At 44.8% G+C, this 14720-nt stretch overlaps 1 protein-coding gene across 2 annotated transcripts in view; it reads right to left on the bottom strand.

The window, feature by feature from the left end:
* ep300a (EP300 lysine acetyltransferase a) overlaps positions 1-14720 on the bottom strand; it is a 171807-nt gene that overhangs the window by 98553 nt on the left and 58534 nt on the right. For both annotated transcript variants that reach the window (XM_084323655.1, XM_084323654.1), the window contains exons 16-18: positions 13520-13638; positions 11055-11118; positions 10748-10923 (exon numbers count right to left, since the gene is read on the bottom strand). In XM_084323655.1, the coding sequence (XP_084179781.1) occupies positions 10748-10923; positions 11055-11118; positions 13520-13638 (359 nt within the window). The remainder of the gene's footprint in view (positions 1-10747; positions 10924-11054; positions 11119-13519; positions 13639-14720) is intronic.

A 14720-nucleotide genomic window follows, 5' to 3' on the forward strand; every position in this document is an offset into this window, starting at 1 on the left:
CAAGCTCACGCCGTACCAGATATCTTGCAATGTCACCCATACCTGTTCTGTCCTCAGCAGGCCTCTGAAATGTGTTTCTGTTGGACAAGAAACCAGGTGGCTATGATGAACTCTTGGCGTAGGCTTTTCAGGCTGCTGTGCCATGGGATCACCGCTGTCCCTTGTGGGTTGTTGATGGAGTACTGGCATTGCCCATTGAGTTTGCTGCACTACATGTACGTCGTTGTTCCCGCCGTAAGGGGCTCTACCATCAGAAATGAAATATGAGGGTTAAAGCTGTGCTCTCTGTCTGGTTGAACATCAGCATTGATGAGGGGCAATAGAGATGGTGTGTACGGTTCAAGGACTGGCGGCTTCTCAACACTGAGGTGCGACTGAGAGTGATGTTCCACGTAGTCACGAGTACGCTGTCTGGCAACATCCACTACGTCATTAAGATCCCTTTTGCTGCTTTGTGTTGAACTTGTTTCTATAGCTTCATCAAGAACTTGAGCCTCAGCTAGGGCTGCTGCTAGTTCCTTTTCATGTTGAAGTTCTGATAACATAGCTGCTATATGTGGTTCCTTCAGCTTTAGCTCTGATTCTTGCCGAGCAAAGGAAGCACGGACACGTGCAGCTTCTACCTTGGCACGTGCAGCGGTGGCAGCCATGCTGTTTGAAGAGGATTTAGACCTACGGGATGTGATGGAGAGTTTTGGCAGAGTTTCTCGAATGAGGTCCTGTCCTGGCTCACCATCAGTAGCTGTCGATTTTTCCATTCCAGTTTCCCTGTTAAGTGACATCATGTAGAGATGGCCAACCGTAGGGGAGCGTAGGTGTGGGGTCCTCAGAAGGAAGAGGAGAGCTTGCAGAGTACCTTTGTTCTCCTTGTTGCTGTAGTGCCCGCCGTGAAGATGCTTTTTTACTATTCCGCCCTCAGTGTGTGTCTGTACACAAATCAACGGGTAGTGAACAAGAGTAAAGGAGATGCAGAAGCTGGAGCAAAGTTGATTGTCTTTACTGTTGTCTGTTCTCCATTACAAATTTGTAAAACTGAAATACACAAAAAAGAATATGTATCACACAATTGTTATCAATGACATTGCATTACAGTATGCAATACAAGTACAATATGTACAAAGTTCACTCAACCAAAATATGAAACCGAAAGTCCTTTGAGCTGACTGAGATTAGCATAGCATTAGCAATACAGGTAGGCTAACCAGGAGCTAACACAAATATATCCAAAACGAAGCAAACATGTTTTTTATTTTTTATTTTTTTTATCTTTTTTTCCCCTCCTTTTTTCCGATTTTTCTCCCATCCCACTATCCTCCGACACATGCGCAGCCAGCCGGCAGCCAGCCTGGCAGCGCAGATTCTCACTGGGAGAGTGTAACGCGTGGAAGGTCACACTACCTCCCTCCAGATCCTTCCTTTGCTGAGCAGGCGCCCCGACCGAACTGTAGGGGTATTTTTCTGTTTACAACGCCCAGGACGCGTGTTGCTTTTTAACAGCGGAGGAGTGCAAGAATGTGACAATTTGACCATGTGACCGCGGCAGCGCGAGAGAGCGGCAATGCGGAAATAGGCTGTCTATTGCCATTCTCTAAGACAAACGCTAACCTTAACCAGCTCCTTAACAGCGCCTAAACTTAACCGTTCTAACCTTAACCAACTCCGAAACAATGCCTAACCTTAACCTTAACCATGCCTAACCTTAACCTTAACCATAGAAAGAATATTGCCATTCTCTAAGACAAACTCTAACCTTAACCAGCTCCTTAACAGCGCCTAAACTTAACCGTTCTAACCTTAACCAACTCCGAAACAATGCCTAACCTTAACCTTAACCATGCCTAACCTTAACCTTAACCATAGAAAGAATATTGCCATTCTCTAAGACAAACTCTAACCTTAACCAGCTCCTTAACAGCGCCTAAACTTAACCGTTCTAACCTTAACCAACTCCGAAACAATGCCTAACCTTAACCTTAACCATGCCTAACCTTAACCTTAACCATAGAAAGAATATTGCCATTCTCTAAGACAAACTCTAACCTTAACCAACTCCGAAACAATGCCTAACCTTAACCATGCCTAACCTTAACCGGCGAAAGAATACACGTTAAAAAAAAAATTTGATGGGATTCGAACTTGTCAACAACGGACCGCAGGACCGCTGCGCTGCCAGGTGAGCTGAGCTTCGAATGAAAATCATGGCGGATTAGGGCGGTTACATAATGCCGCAAGCTCTGCCGCTCCGCTCTGCGGTTGCCGCGCCTGCCGCGGGGCGTGTCGCAGCCAATCAGGGAAAACGCGGAAGCAACGGCAGCACTGCTCCGCTGTTAATAAGCAATAGGCGCCCAGGACCCACCCATCAGCTTTCCCACCCTCTAATACTGCCAATTGTATTAGTACGGACGACCAGCTAAACTGAAAACAATGTGGAGAGCTGGATTCGAACACGCGAACCCCGCGTCTACAGCATTGGTGGTGAGTGCCTTGCCCACTGCACCACCTAGCCGCTCGAAGCAAACATGTTAACTGAGCATTCACAGATGACTCACATCTATAAATGAAATACGATATGATGCTTGCACAATACAAACTTACAAGCAATAATTTCCAAGGCACAAACAGAGCTGGAAAATAGGAGCTGCAGCTGAGAGCAGACCTCATAGTAAAACACCGTCTGGATAATGAAAATAGCTGGCCTGGCAGCGTCACATGACTGAATCAGCCAATAGCATCAAAGTTAGAACGAGCTAAATAAAATGAGTGCACTACTCAAAACATCCACAAGAGGGAAAAACACAATGACCAAAACTAGTTCGAATAGAACAGGACACATCTGCTTTTGTGCATTGTCTGATAGAATTATAAATGATAAATTAAATATAATATAATGGTTTGCTTGATAGACGAAGGTTGCAACATAATTATGTAATGTCATGTCGTTGGCTGTGAGAGCAGCCCCACTGCACCCAGGCAGCGCAGCCGAGTGAAACCTTGTTGGCTGCGTCACAGTCACGAAAGGGGCTACTTAATTAATTAATCCACTTTATTTATAGAGCACATTTAAAAACAACAAAGTTTACCAAAGTGCTGTACAAGTCCCACAACATTTTTTCTTTTTCTCGAAGCTTCGAATTAAAATCGAAGCTCGGCCCCGAAGCTTCGATTGCCAAAAAAAGCTTCGAAGGTCAGCCCTATAACTAACTACATCATTGTACTCTTAACTACCTACCTACCCATACAACACTGTAGGATAGCAATGGACAATAACTCTGTATACACTGTATTATATACATTTATATATATATATATATATATATATATATATATATATATATATATATATATATATGCACAGGCATAATGTACACTGTACACAGTGTTTATACTTTTACCTATGTCGATATAGTATTCCACTATATCTGTATAGTTATACAACTGGCTAGTATGATTTACTACCATAGTGTATTCATACTTGTACCACTGTATATAATACTGTACATACATTAGCCTAGCATATTTACTACTCGTCATATCTACATATTCACATGTTACATTGTATATGAATGCACTTTACGGTTACTGTAGGAAAGCCTGCTAATAAGACTACTTTGTTCTGTAATAGCCCTTCATATGTTGTTGTTGACAGGAAAGGGTAATTGATTCATGCCTGTGTAATCGTTCAGTGTGATGTGCCCCGATCAAGTGTTGCACTCTAGTCTTCTGATAACGTTACTGACCATTAAGAGTTCTCTCCCTTTAAGTGAGCAAGCCGGTCTCCGTGTTACTGCCTGACGACTACTTCGTTCTGTACCTGCCCTTTAAGAGTCCCTCCCCTTTAACGTGCACAAGCTATTCTCTGTGTTGCTGCCTGATGGTCGGCTGCTGTAGCAGTAATGTCCGTCCCTTTGGGATAACGTGTGCGTCAATGAACGTGAGTACATTACCTGTGCTTAGTTTTGCCTAATCCATTCATTCAGCTTACTCTACCTTTATAGTGTGTCTCCGCTGTTCTATTCCCGTCGACGTCATTCCCTCTGTTATTGAAACACCGCGCCGTTAGCTTAGCTACACGTTAGCCAACCTACGTTGCCTGCAAGTGATGCTGCGTGGTTAGCTTAGCCGCACGTGAGCTAGCTTAGGCTATATAACTCACTCACTACTTCTAGTGAATAGAATGTATCTTTACACCTGGTTTACAGTCCACCTACCTATACTGTTTACATGCACTGAAGGAGTAATTCCTGCATAGGTTATGTAAGTGATATATACTAACTCTGGTTAAGTGAATGCCCTAGTACTAGCTGCACTATACTACTAATGGACATTATGTTTATGTACGCCACTACTGTGTTTACTAATGTATACTGTATTGTATCCCTACTGTGTTATTAATGTATACTGTATTGTATTCCTCTGTAGACAACCACACACATGGAAATATCCCAACCACACACACCTTTCTGTTCCCAATAAAAGACAATACCTGCAGCACGCCTCTGTGACTCTCTAATAGGAGTTACAACGCCATAGTGTCCGCCAGCTCTATTAAACGCAACCCGTGGAGGCCCTAGCCCTCCGTTTCATGGTCCTTCGAAGCCGGATAGAGCTCCTCCAAGACGCTATGGCAGACCAGGACACCACAGAGACCACCGCTCACCCGCAGAGAGAGCGCCACCTACGAAGCCACCTACGTGACCTCGAAGTGGGTCATGAACCTGGACTCAGTACTCGGATCAGTCAGTACTCGGATCAGTCAGTACTCGGATCAGTCAGTACTCGGATCAGCCAGTACTCGGATCAGTCAGTACTCGGATCAGTCAGTACTCGGATCAGTCAGTACTCGGATCAGTCAGTACTCAGATCAGTCAATTCCTAGACCCACCATGAGGTCAGATGTCGGCTCCCATCGTTCAAACCCGGCGAGTACCACAAGGGCCCCATATGAAGGTAGTAGGTCCTCACGTCTGTCAATTCCTAGACCCACCATAAGGTCAGCTCTCTCACCAGCCCAGGAAGCTATCCTCCAGGAGTACATCCACTCCCTGGAGCTTGAGCTACAGCGCCAGGTACAAGAAGACTACGACGCCAACCTGGAGTGTAAACGTTTACAACGCATAGAGCAGGAAGCACAAGATGCACAGGAACGCCTAGAGCAGGAAGCACAAGATGCACGGGAGGCAATGGTTAAACGCCTGGACAGGCAGAGGCGGCTTATGAAGAAGGAGAAGGAACTTCAAGTAGCCAAACTGGTCACCTCACTTCAAGAGTCAAAGATGAGGGCTCTTGTACGTGCAGCAGCATCTGAGCCGACCTATCCACCACCTGGACAACAGCACCACGTAGTGGCACCTGTGCCTCTAGCCCTTCCTACCGTACCACAGTACATGCATCCCCTGCCGGCTATCCCAGCCGCCATCACTCCAGTGATACACCATCCAGCACAGGCGACGCCTCGCCCTGCTGCTCCCCCTGTGTCGCCAACCCAGCTCCCAACATGCCTGGTTCAATTGAGCAACCTACAATCTCACACAGGGCCCCCTGTAGCTACTCACAGTACCCAGAGTCCTACCTATGGTGCGACCATCCCTAGTACTCAACTCAGTACCCAACCTAGTACTCAACTCAGTACCCAACCTAGTACTCAACTCAGTACCCAACCTAGTACTCAACCCAGTACTCAACTCAGTACTCAACTCAGTACTCAACTCAGTACTCAACTCAGTACCCAACCTAGTACTCAACTCAGTATCCAACCTAGTACTCAACTCAGTACCCAACCTAGTACTCAACCCAGTACTCAACTCAGTACTCAACTCAGTACCCAACCTAGTACTCAACTCAGTACCCAACCTAGTACTCAACTCAGTACCCAACCTAGTACTCAACTCAGTACCAAACCTAGTACTCAACCCAGTACTCAACTCAGTACTCAACTCAGTACCCAACCCAGTACTCAACTCAGTACCCAACCTAGTACTCAACTCAGTACCCAACCTAGTACTCAACCTAGCACCCAGCCTAGTACTCAACCTAGTACTCAGCCTAGTACTCAGCTCAGTACCCAACCTAGTACTCAACCCAGTACTCAACTCAGTACTCAACTCAGTACCCAACCTAGTACTCAACTCAGTACCCAACCTAGTACTCAACTCAGTACTCAACCTAGTACTCAACCTAGTACTCAGCCTAGCACCCAGCCCAGTACTCAACCTAGTACTCAACCTAGTACCCAGCCTAGTACTCAACCTAGTACTCAACCTAGTACTCAGCCTAGTACTCAACCTAGTACTCAACCTAGCACCCAGCCTAGTACTCAACCTAGCACCCAGCCTAGTACTCAACCTAGTACTCAGCCTAGTACTCAACCTAGTACTCAGCCTAGTACTCAACCTAGCACCCAGCCTAGTACTCAACCCAGTACTCGACTAACTCAACCTAGGACCTCTCCCAGTCCTCCGCTCCCTGCCTTTGAAGACCTCTCTTCATGGAAAGATCTCGTCCAAGCAACAGTCAGGTCCCTTCACGGTGCGGCTGATGCCCAGACCACTGATCAGCCTTATGAAGCGGCCGACTTCCTCAACGCTGAGAAGGTCCTCCTTAAACGAACCCAGCTGGACTCATTCCCAGAGGAGATCAAGGCCCTCAAGTCTGACCGACCTCTTGCCCCAGACAGTCGTTTCGCCACTCTATCTCCAGAGTACGACAAGGCTACCTGTCTCCCCAGAGTAGGCGGTAGGCCGCACAGGGCAGAGAACTTGGAGATGGATGACATTCACCCAATCGTCTCGGATCCACATCACCCCCTGACAAAGCTGATCATCCAACCATATGATCAAACTCTTCTCCACCCCGGGCCCGAGAGGGTATTCGTCGATCTCCGATCCCGACTCTGGGTCCTACGTGGAAGAGGAGCAATCCGCAAGCATCAGCACACCTGCCGAGAACGACATCCGCGGCGAGCAAAGCCTGACATGCCTAAAATGGCCGCCCTTCCGCCCTGTCGCCTGCGTCTCTACAAGCCCCCATTCTATTCCACCCGAGTAGACTGTTTTGGGCCATTTCACACCAAGATAGGGCTCCGGAGAGGCAGAAGTGGAGGAAGGACGGCAAGAAAGTCGCTCGGCCAGGTGGCCCTCATCGTTGACCCGCGGCTTCCTCGGGCACTCTGGCAGCCAGGGAAGGTCACTCAGACGTACCCTGGAACTGACGGGCGCACCCGCACCGCAGCTGTCCAGGTGAAGGACAGAATATACCTGCGCCCTGTGTCCCGGCCGGTGCAGCTCCCGAGTCTCCCGGATACAGAGGACCACTGAGACTTTCCTGTTTAGTTCAAAAGGTCTAAGTAGACTTTTGGGTGCGGCTGTGTAGGAAAGCCTGCTAATAAGACTACTTTGTTCTGTAATAGCCCTTCATATGTTATTGTTGACAGGAAAGGGTAATTGATTCATGCCTGTGTAATCGTTCAGTGTGATGTGCCCCGATCAAGTGTTGCACTCTAGTCTTCTGATAACGTTACTGACCATTAAGAGTTCTCTCCCTTTAAGTGAGCAAGCCGGTCTCCGTGTTACTGCCTGACGACTACTTCGTTCTGTACCTGCCCTTTAAGAGTCCCTCCCCTTTAACGTGCACGAGCTATTCTGTGTTGCTGCCTGATGGTCGGCTGCTGTAGCAGTAATGTCCGTCCCTTTGGGATAACGTGTGCGTCAATGAACGTGAGTACATTACCTGTGCTTAGTTTTGCCTAATCCATTCATTCAGCTTACTCTACCTTTATAGTGTGTCTCCGCTGTTCTATTCCCGTCGACGTCATTCCCTCTGTTATTGAAACACCGCGCCGTTAGCTTAGCTACACGTTAGCCAACCTACGTTGCCTGCAAGTGATGCTGCGTGGTTAGCTTGGCACGTGAGCTAGCTTAGGCTATATAACTCACTCACTACTTCTAGTGAATAGAATGCATCTTTACACCTGGTTTACAGTCCACCTACCTATACTGTTTACATGCACTGAAGGAGTAATTCCTGCATAGGTTATGTAGGTGATATATACTAACTCTGGTTAAGTGAATGCCCTAGTACTAGCTGCACTATACTACTAATGGACATTATGTTTATGTACGCCACTACTGTGTTTACTAATGTATACTGTATTGTATCCCTACTGTGTTATTAATGTATACTGTATTGTATTCCTCTGTAGACAACCACACACATGGAAATATCCCAACCACACACACCTTTCTGTTCCCAATAAAAGACAATACCTGCAGCACGCCTCTGTGACTCTCTAATAGGAGTTACAACGCCATAGTGTCCGCCAGCTCTATTAAACGCAACCCGTGGAGGCCCTAGCCCTCCGTTTCAGTTACCTTATGCAAACTTACGCTGGTTAGATGTCAACTTATTGTTGTAATGTACTTAATGTTCACTTCTGTGTAATGACAATAAAACGGAATCTAATCCAATGTAATTCGTTTTTCACACTGAAAGGCAGACCATTACTGCACTAGTGCCAATGATAAACCGTTCTGTATTATAATCAATCAGCTGTGGACTAGAGGTTTGTCAGCCTGCAGTGCTGAGCTGGAGCCGCTCTGATCATGTGATCATTCTTTCGTTTGACCGAATACAAGCTTTTCACAGTACAAAGCAAATCTGCAGACATGATTCCTGTCCACCTACTTAAAAACTACACAAAACTGAGTCGAAGCACTGTGTGAAATAATAATCCACTTAGCGAATAAAGTACCGGCACTTGCAGTTAAGATGCAGAACTATTTCTCCTTTTTCCCCTGCCAGTGCCGACCAATAAAAACATTCACTTCCAGGTAAAATGCTTACGTTCCCTTGATCCCTTGTTTTTCCTCCCTTCCACAAAGGCTATAAAATGCAAGCTTCAGGTAATGAAGTGTATCCCACAATCCAACCAGTGTCACTGAAACGCATAGAATCTAACAAGCATGCATATAAAACTAGTAGCCTATTGAAAATGTTGGGTTTGCATACTTTAGTTTCTTTATTTAAAAGTGAATTCCTTGTCCGTTCATATGCTGCACCATTTATAAGGCGATCGGGTTATAAGAACAAACAAACAAAAAATAAATGGTTTAATATGTCAAATATTTTTATGAGATCTAAGGATCGTTCTATTTCGTTCCCTTTGTCCTCTTTCCCTGGCAGACGACCAGAAGGGTTTACTCGTTGTACGTCAAGAAGGGCTCGTTGTACGTCAAGAAGGGCTCACTAAAGGGAAGACGGCAAGCGAAGGGAATGTTCTCATTTGGATGTGAACACGGCCCAGTTCTTCTTGGCTTAGCGGTGTGAAAACTCCTCCAGGGAAATTAAGCCCCAAGATGCTGCTTTGTCTCATTGTCAAACATCAACACTTGAGGTGGCCGCTCATAATGACCGCCAATCAGTTCTTTATTTATGTACAAAACCAAAAATAGTGGAGTCTAATGAGAGTTGAAACGTGATATGGTGACGGTATGCTTGCGTCCAAATTTAGCTGAGGACTTCACTCCAACGTTTTCCATATTCAGATGGGAATGAGGGGGTAAGAGTTATAAACACATGTGAAATGCACTTGAAACGTGCACAAAAAAATAAATATATATACCGGTATATATATATATCAGCATTCCCCAATGTAAGCTAACTCTACCAATCGCCCACCTTCTCAAATGGGGATGGGCATCGATTATCGGATGTTCAAATAGTCGTTAAAAAATTATCGAAGCGTTTATTTCCCCAGGTTTTTACCGGGCACTGTAAAATTGTGTAGTGTATTGAGAGGGGACCCTATTATCTGTTACACCGCTGAACGGCATGCTGGGTACAGCTCGCTAGCTAGCCAGGTAGCATAACAGTCTGTTAACAGCTGGGAAAACGGAAAAGAAAGATGAAGAAAGAGACCGGAGATGTTAGATAGCAACGCTTTGTACGTTTGCCATGTTGTTTCACTAAGTTCAACATTTCAAGCATCAGTGATGTAAAGTTCAGAATGACTGCTTGATGCAACCAATATTCACACTGGTATCAGGCCAATGCCATGCAGGTATCAAGTGTGTCCAATACTAAGATCTGATAACAAGAGCCAGGTGTAGCATATCAGAAATCAAAATGACTTAATTTTTTGCATTTTTAGGACATGGATACATATTAGATCTCTATAATGGAGAAAAGGTAAATATTTTTGTCCAATTATCCGAAAAAAACCTAGTTCTCGATCTTTACTGTTTTTTTTAATCCACTTTCTCCTTTTTCTGTTTTTCTCCCATCCCAATTTAGTCGTGCCAATTCCCCCCTCCCCTGTCTTGATCGTTGCTCGCATGTGCCCCCCACTGGTCGGTCGTAGGGAGGGTTGAAGAATCTATCGCATGTCTCCTCCGATACATGCAGAGTCAGCCAGCCACTTCTTTTCACCTGCCAGCGCGGACTCTCATTGGCGAGGTGTAACGTGTGGGAGGCTCACACTTGCAGGCGCCCTGACCGACCTGTAGGAGTCGCTGTTTACAACGACCAGATTACCACCCATCGACTCCCCTCCCGCTGACTCTGCCAATTGAGTCAGTATGACGGCCAGCCTAAGCCGGAGGCAACGCTGACAGCCGGATTCGATACCGGTGTCTCACGCATTGGTGACGAGCGCCTAGACCGCTGCGCCGCCCAGCCCCAGCCCCCCCCCCCCCCCCCCCCCCCCACACACACACAGGGACCCCCTCTCTACACAGCAGCCATGGAGCCTCACCTTTCTCCCGCAGCAGTAGCCAAGGCCCTGCATCACGGGGTCGATCTCCAGCTCGAACACCTCGGCCAACTTGGAGCAGTACTTGTAGACACGGGACGTCTTGCGGTTGTAGAGCCAGGCGTTGTTGAACATCAGCCAGATGTCGTCCACGTACTGCCAGGGCTCTTGGTACTGGCCTGCAAACAAAACAATACACAGGATTGGACGGCGTCACGAGGAAGCTTTTCAGACTGAAAAGAAATGTGGTCGTTTGGGCTTGTCCTCCAATCACGGTCAATAATATTAAGAAAATACATTATGTGCTGACCTGTGTCCAGCTTTCGCTTGATGGTGGACAGATCCATGGGGGTCTTGACAATGTCAAAGTAGTCCTGCAGGGTTGAGAAGAAATAGGAGTCAAGCTCAAGTAGTTGGAGGAAGTTTGCGTTAGTTGTCGTTTTTTTGCGTTCATAATATTACAGATGTATATGATTATGCTGCACGGAATAATGTCGCAAGCCAAAAAAACAAGTTATTGCAGGATTTTCACCAAAGCTGCAAGTACCTGAAACTATTAGGGCCATGATATACCGTACTTGCTTTTAACCATGCATACGCGTAGACAGGCGACTGCTCAGTGAACGGCATTGTTCACATACTCGCCTGCATATTTTGCATGTACCTCGAGGACTGAAATGTCGATCAGGGCTGAATCCTCCCTGGCCGACACAATAGAATTATATAGAAGAATATGTTTCTTCATACAAATGACTACCGGTAATTATCTGATAATTGCAGTCAAATTCTAGTTTCCTCCTTTGTTTTTGTATTTAAGAGTTTGTTCAGTCTGCCGCTGACCTGTCTAACACGGTCTCATCAGAAAACGTAAATAAAGTGCTTAAATCAACCACAGGGAAAAAAAAAAGGTACATAATGTATGTTATGTTATATATATATAAGTAATATATTTACATTTCCTAAAAGCAATAGTTATAAAAGAAAAAACATCATTGGGAGTCGAGTGCTTGAGGTGGGGGTGAGTGCACTCACCACTAGACCAAGACACCCACCCTGATACAAACACAGCAATACTATGATGGTAGAAAGTTATAGTTAAGGTTAGTTTAAGGCAGGGGTGGCCAACCAGTCAGAGACTAAGAGCCACAAAAATTACTGTGGTACCACAAAGAGCCACCCAGCGTTTCTCAACCTTTTTTTTTCAGTCACGGCACCCTTCATGTGTTTATAGGTCTCACCCTCTGGCCTCTGAAGTTGCTAATGTCTTTTTTATTTGGGCCTCACAGGGTTAAAAGTACCCTATTAGACCCACGGTTGCAAAATTACAAAATCACTTTTAGCCATTTAAAAAAAGAAAGTTTATTTAAAAAATGTTAAGCACATATATAGTCAATTGGTCCTGTTGTTCAGCCTCACAATGCTATTTGATAGTAAATGTGTTTATATGTCCCACCCTCTGGCCTCTGAAGTTGCTAATGTCTTTTTAATTTGGGCCTCACAGGGTTAACCTCTTAAGCCCGAGATATACAGTAAAAGTGTATATTTTCAGCATTACGTTTGTTTACCAATTATTTTAACTGTTATTAGTGAAATATAAGATTATAGAAATCTCAGGGCATTGAGTCGGAAACCGGCACATATTGACAGGAGGAAGTGGCACAGCCAAAAGTGAGTGTAGTCTTTTGAAGGAAGAGACTCAGGGCTTTCGAATTTCGAAAAACGACCCTACCCAGCTCACACCAGCCCCTGTCAATCATCCGACTTCTGGATTTACTTTTTTATTTCTCTTATTTTTTGGGATTATCTCCCACAAACCTGAACGTTATTGCCATAAAACAGAACGCAGTTAGTTTCTCTACCTTTCTGTGAACGTCTTGCAAAAAACAGTGTTGCAATACGATGAAAAATGGTGGAGAAATTTACATTATAAAAAAGATGGTAGAATTCAGTATTGTATCTACAAAACCTTCCGTTTAATCATCTTCCCTTTATTCATTTGCTTAGATTTTTCAGGTCTGGTCAATTTTAGCATGGCGTTATTCACAGTCAAAGATAAAAAAAATTTTTAAATATAATTGATATTCTCCTTTGGTTCATTACAATTTACTCAAGCCTAGTAACATACACACTATTTCTGACACTGATCCATATATGTCCCTAGATTCAGATACCAAGAACATGCAAATGGACCATTTAAAAAAAGATTTAATGTTTATTCTACGTCCTTATGGAATGAGTGACATAAAAAAAGAAAAAGAAAAAAAAAAAAAAAAAATGTATGGATGGAAGAGCCGCACATTGACGGGCAAAGAGCCGCATGCGGCTCACGAGCCACGGGTTGGCCACCCCTGGTTTAAGGTAACACCAAGCACTGTGTTTTTTTTTTTTAATTTTTTTTTTTTACTTTTGCTGATTACAAAATGTAAATATATTACTTATACAATACGTAAATACATTTCTTATGGCTATAACACAACTTACATTGTGTACCTTTTTCCTGTGGTTGATACATACTTTAGGCAAGATCGGCCTGGCTGGTCACATCCACACTGCCCTCACTGTTGACACACTGCACTTCATCTTGCTGACGTGCAGCATTCATCTCTGAGGATGTGCACAAAGTACGCTCCAAAGGAGGGTACATGGCTCCACCCTCCTGCGCACTTGAACGCATATTTAAAAGCAAGTATACCGCTGCCCGTAGGAAGCCACAGCAGAGAGGCTGTACAAAAACACTGGCTGTTTTAGCAAAGGTATCACAACAGTACTACATACAGGTATGCAGAGCAGCTGTGGATCAACAGGCATCCTGAAGGGCAGAGACTCTGGGTCCTGTCTGTAGAGAGACTCCAAGGTGGGCATGAGGGCCTGCCGTAGCTCCTCTGGCTTAAAGACTGTGTGGAGAGGAAGAAGACACAGTACTGTTACTCATGGATCCATGCGTGCAATTAAAACATCACATGCTATGCCATTACAATACTGTATGTGGTAATACAGGGTATCTGCAGGTTTCAACAAGTTCAATTTAAGACTACTTACTGTAAGTCCTTTTTAATACCACTTATACCATCCTAGGGGAAAAAAGTATTTAAAAAAAGTAGTGATACTGAACTGGCGGCTGCACTTGCAGCACTTTAAATTTAAATTATTGCACGTTTCATACAAGAGCTCACCAGACGCACCAAGCTCCTGGTAGCCCCGCAAAAAACGACTTGAATACAAAAACATTTCACACGTTTAATATTATTTCATCTCCCGAAGGAGATGAAAATGTAATACCTGTGCAAATGAAATTTAAGACTTGTTCATATCTTTTTTTTTAGATTTTTTTTTTGCGTTTATAGCTTTATTCTACTGGGCAGTCCAGTAGAGAGAGAGAGAGAGGTGAAACGGGAGACAGAGTGGGGGGAAGACATTCGACAAATAACAACGGGTTCGGGAATCAAACCCGGGTCAGCCGTGCCGCGACTCAGCGCGTTATGTGGTTCGCCACTGGGGCGCCTTGTTCATATCTTTTAACCTGTTAAGCTTTAAGCTGCTTTTCTTTATCATAAATCGATCAATAGAGACCGTATTAGATCCCCATGTGGGGTATCATTGGAAAGCCACACTCACTGGCTACAACCCTGTCCAAAATGTTTCAAGATCGACAAATGATTGACGGAGCGAGAGCCCCGGGAGTCGGGGGTGGTAATGTGTACTTTGGCGATCGCTGAACGGATTTTGTCACCTGAAAGGGCAATCGACGGGCAACAAATATGGCTTTAATTCTATCTATATATTGTATTAAAAGAAATGCACACCCGAGCCGCTAGAGGTCGGCAAAGTGGCATCGCGAATCGTCCTCATGAGGGCCCACATGTGTTAAGATTTTTTTTGTAGCCAAGAGTAAAGACCATAACCCTATCAAAACAGCAGTCAAAGTGTATATTTAAATTTTACAGATGTTTTGTACGATTTACCGAAAATAAGAATT

This window comes from Notolepis coatsorum (genome assembly GCF_963971535.1).
Source record: "Notolepis coatsorum genome assembly, chromosome: 10".
NCBI lineage: Eukaryota > Metazoa > Chordata > Actinopteri > Aulopiformes > Paralepididae > Notolepis > Notolepis coatsorum.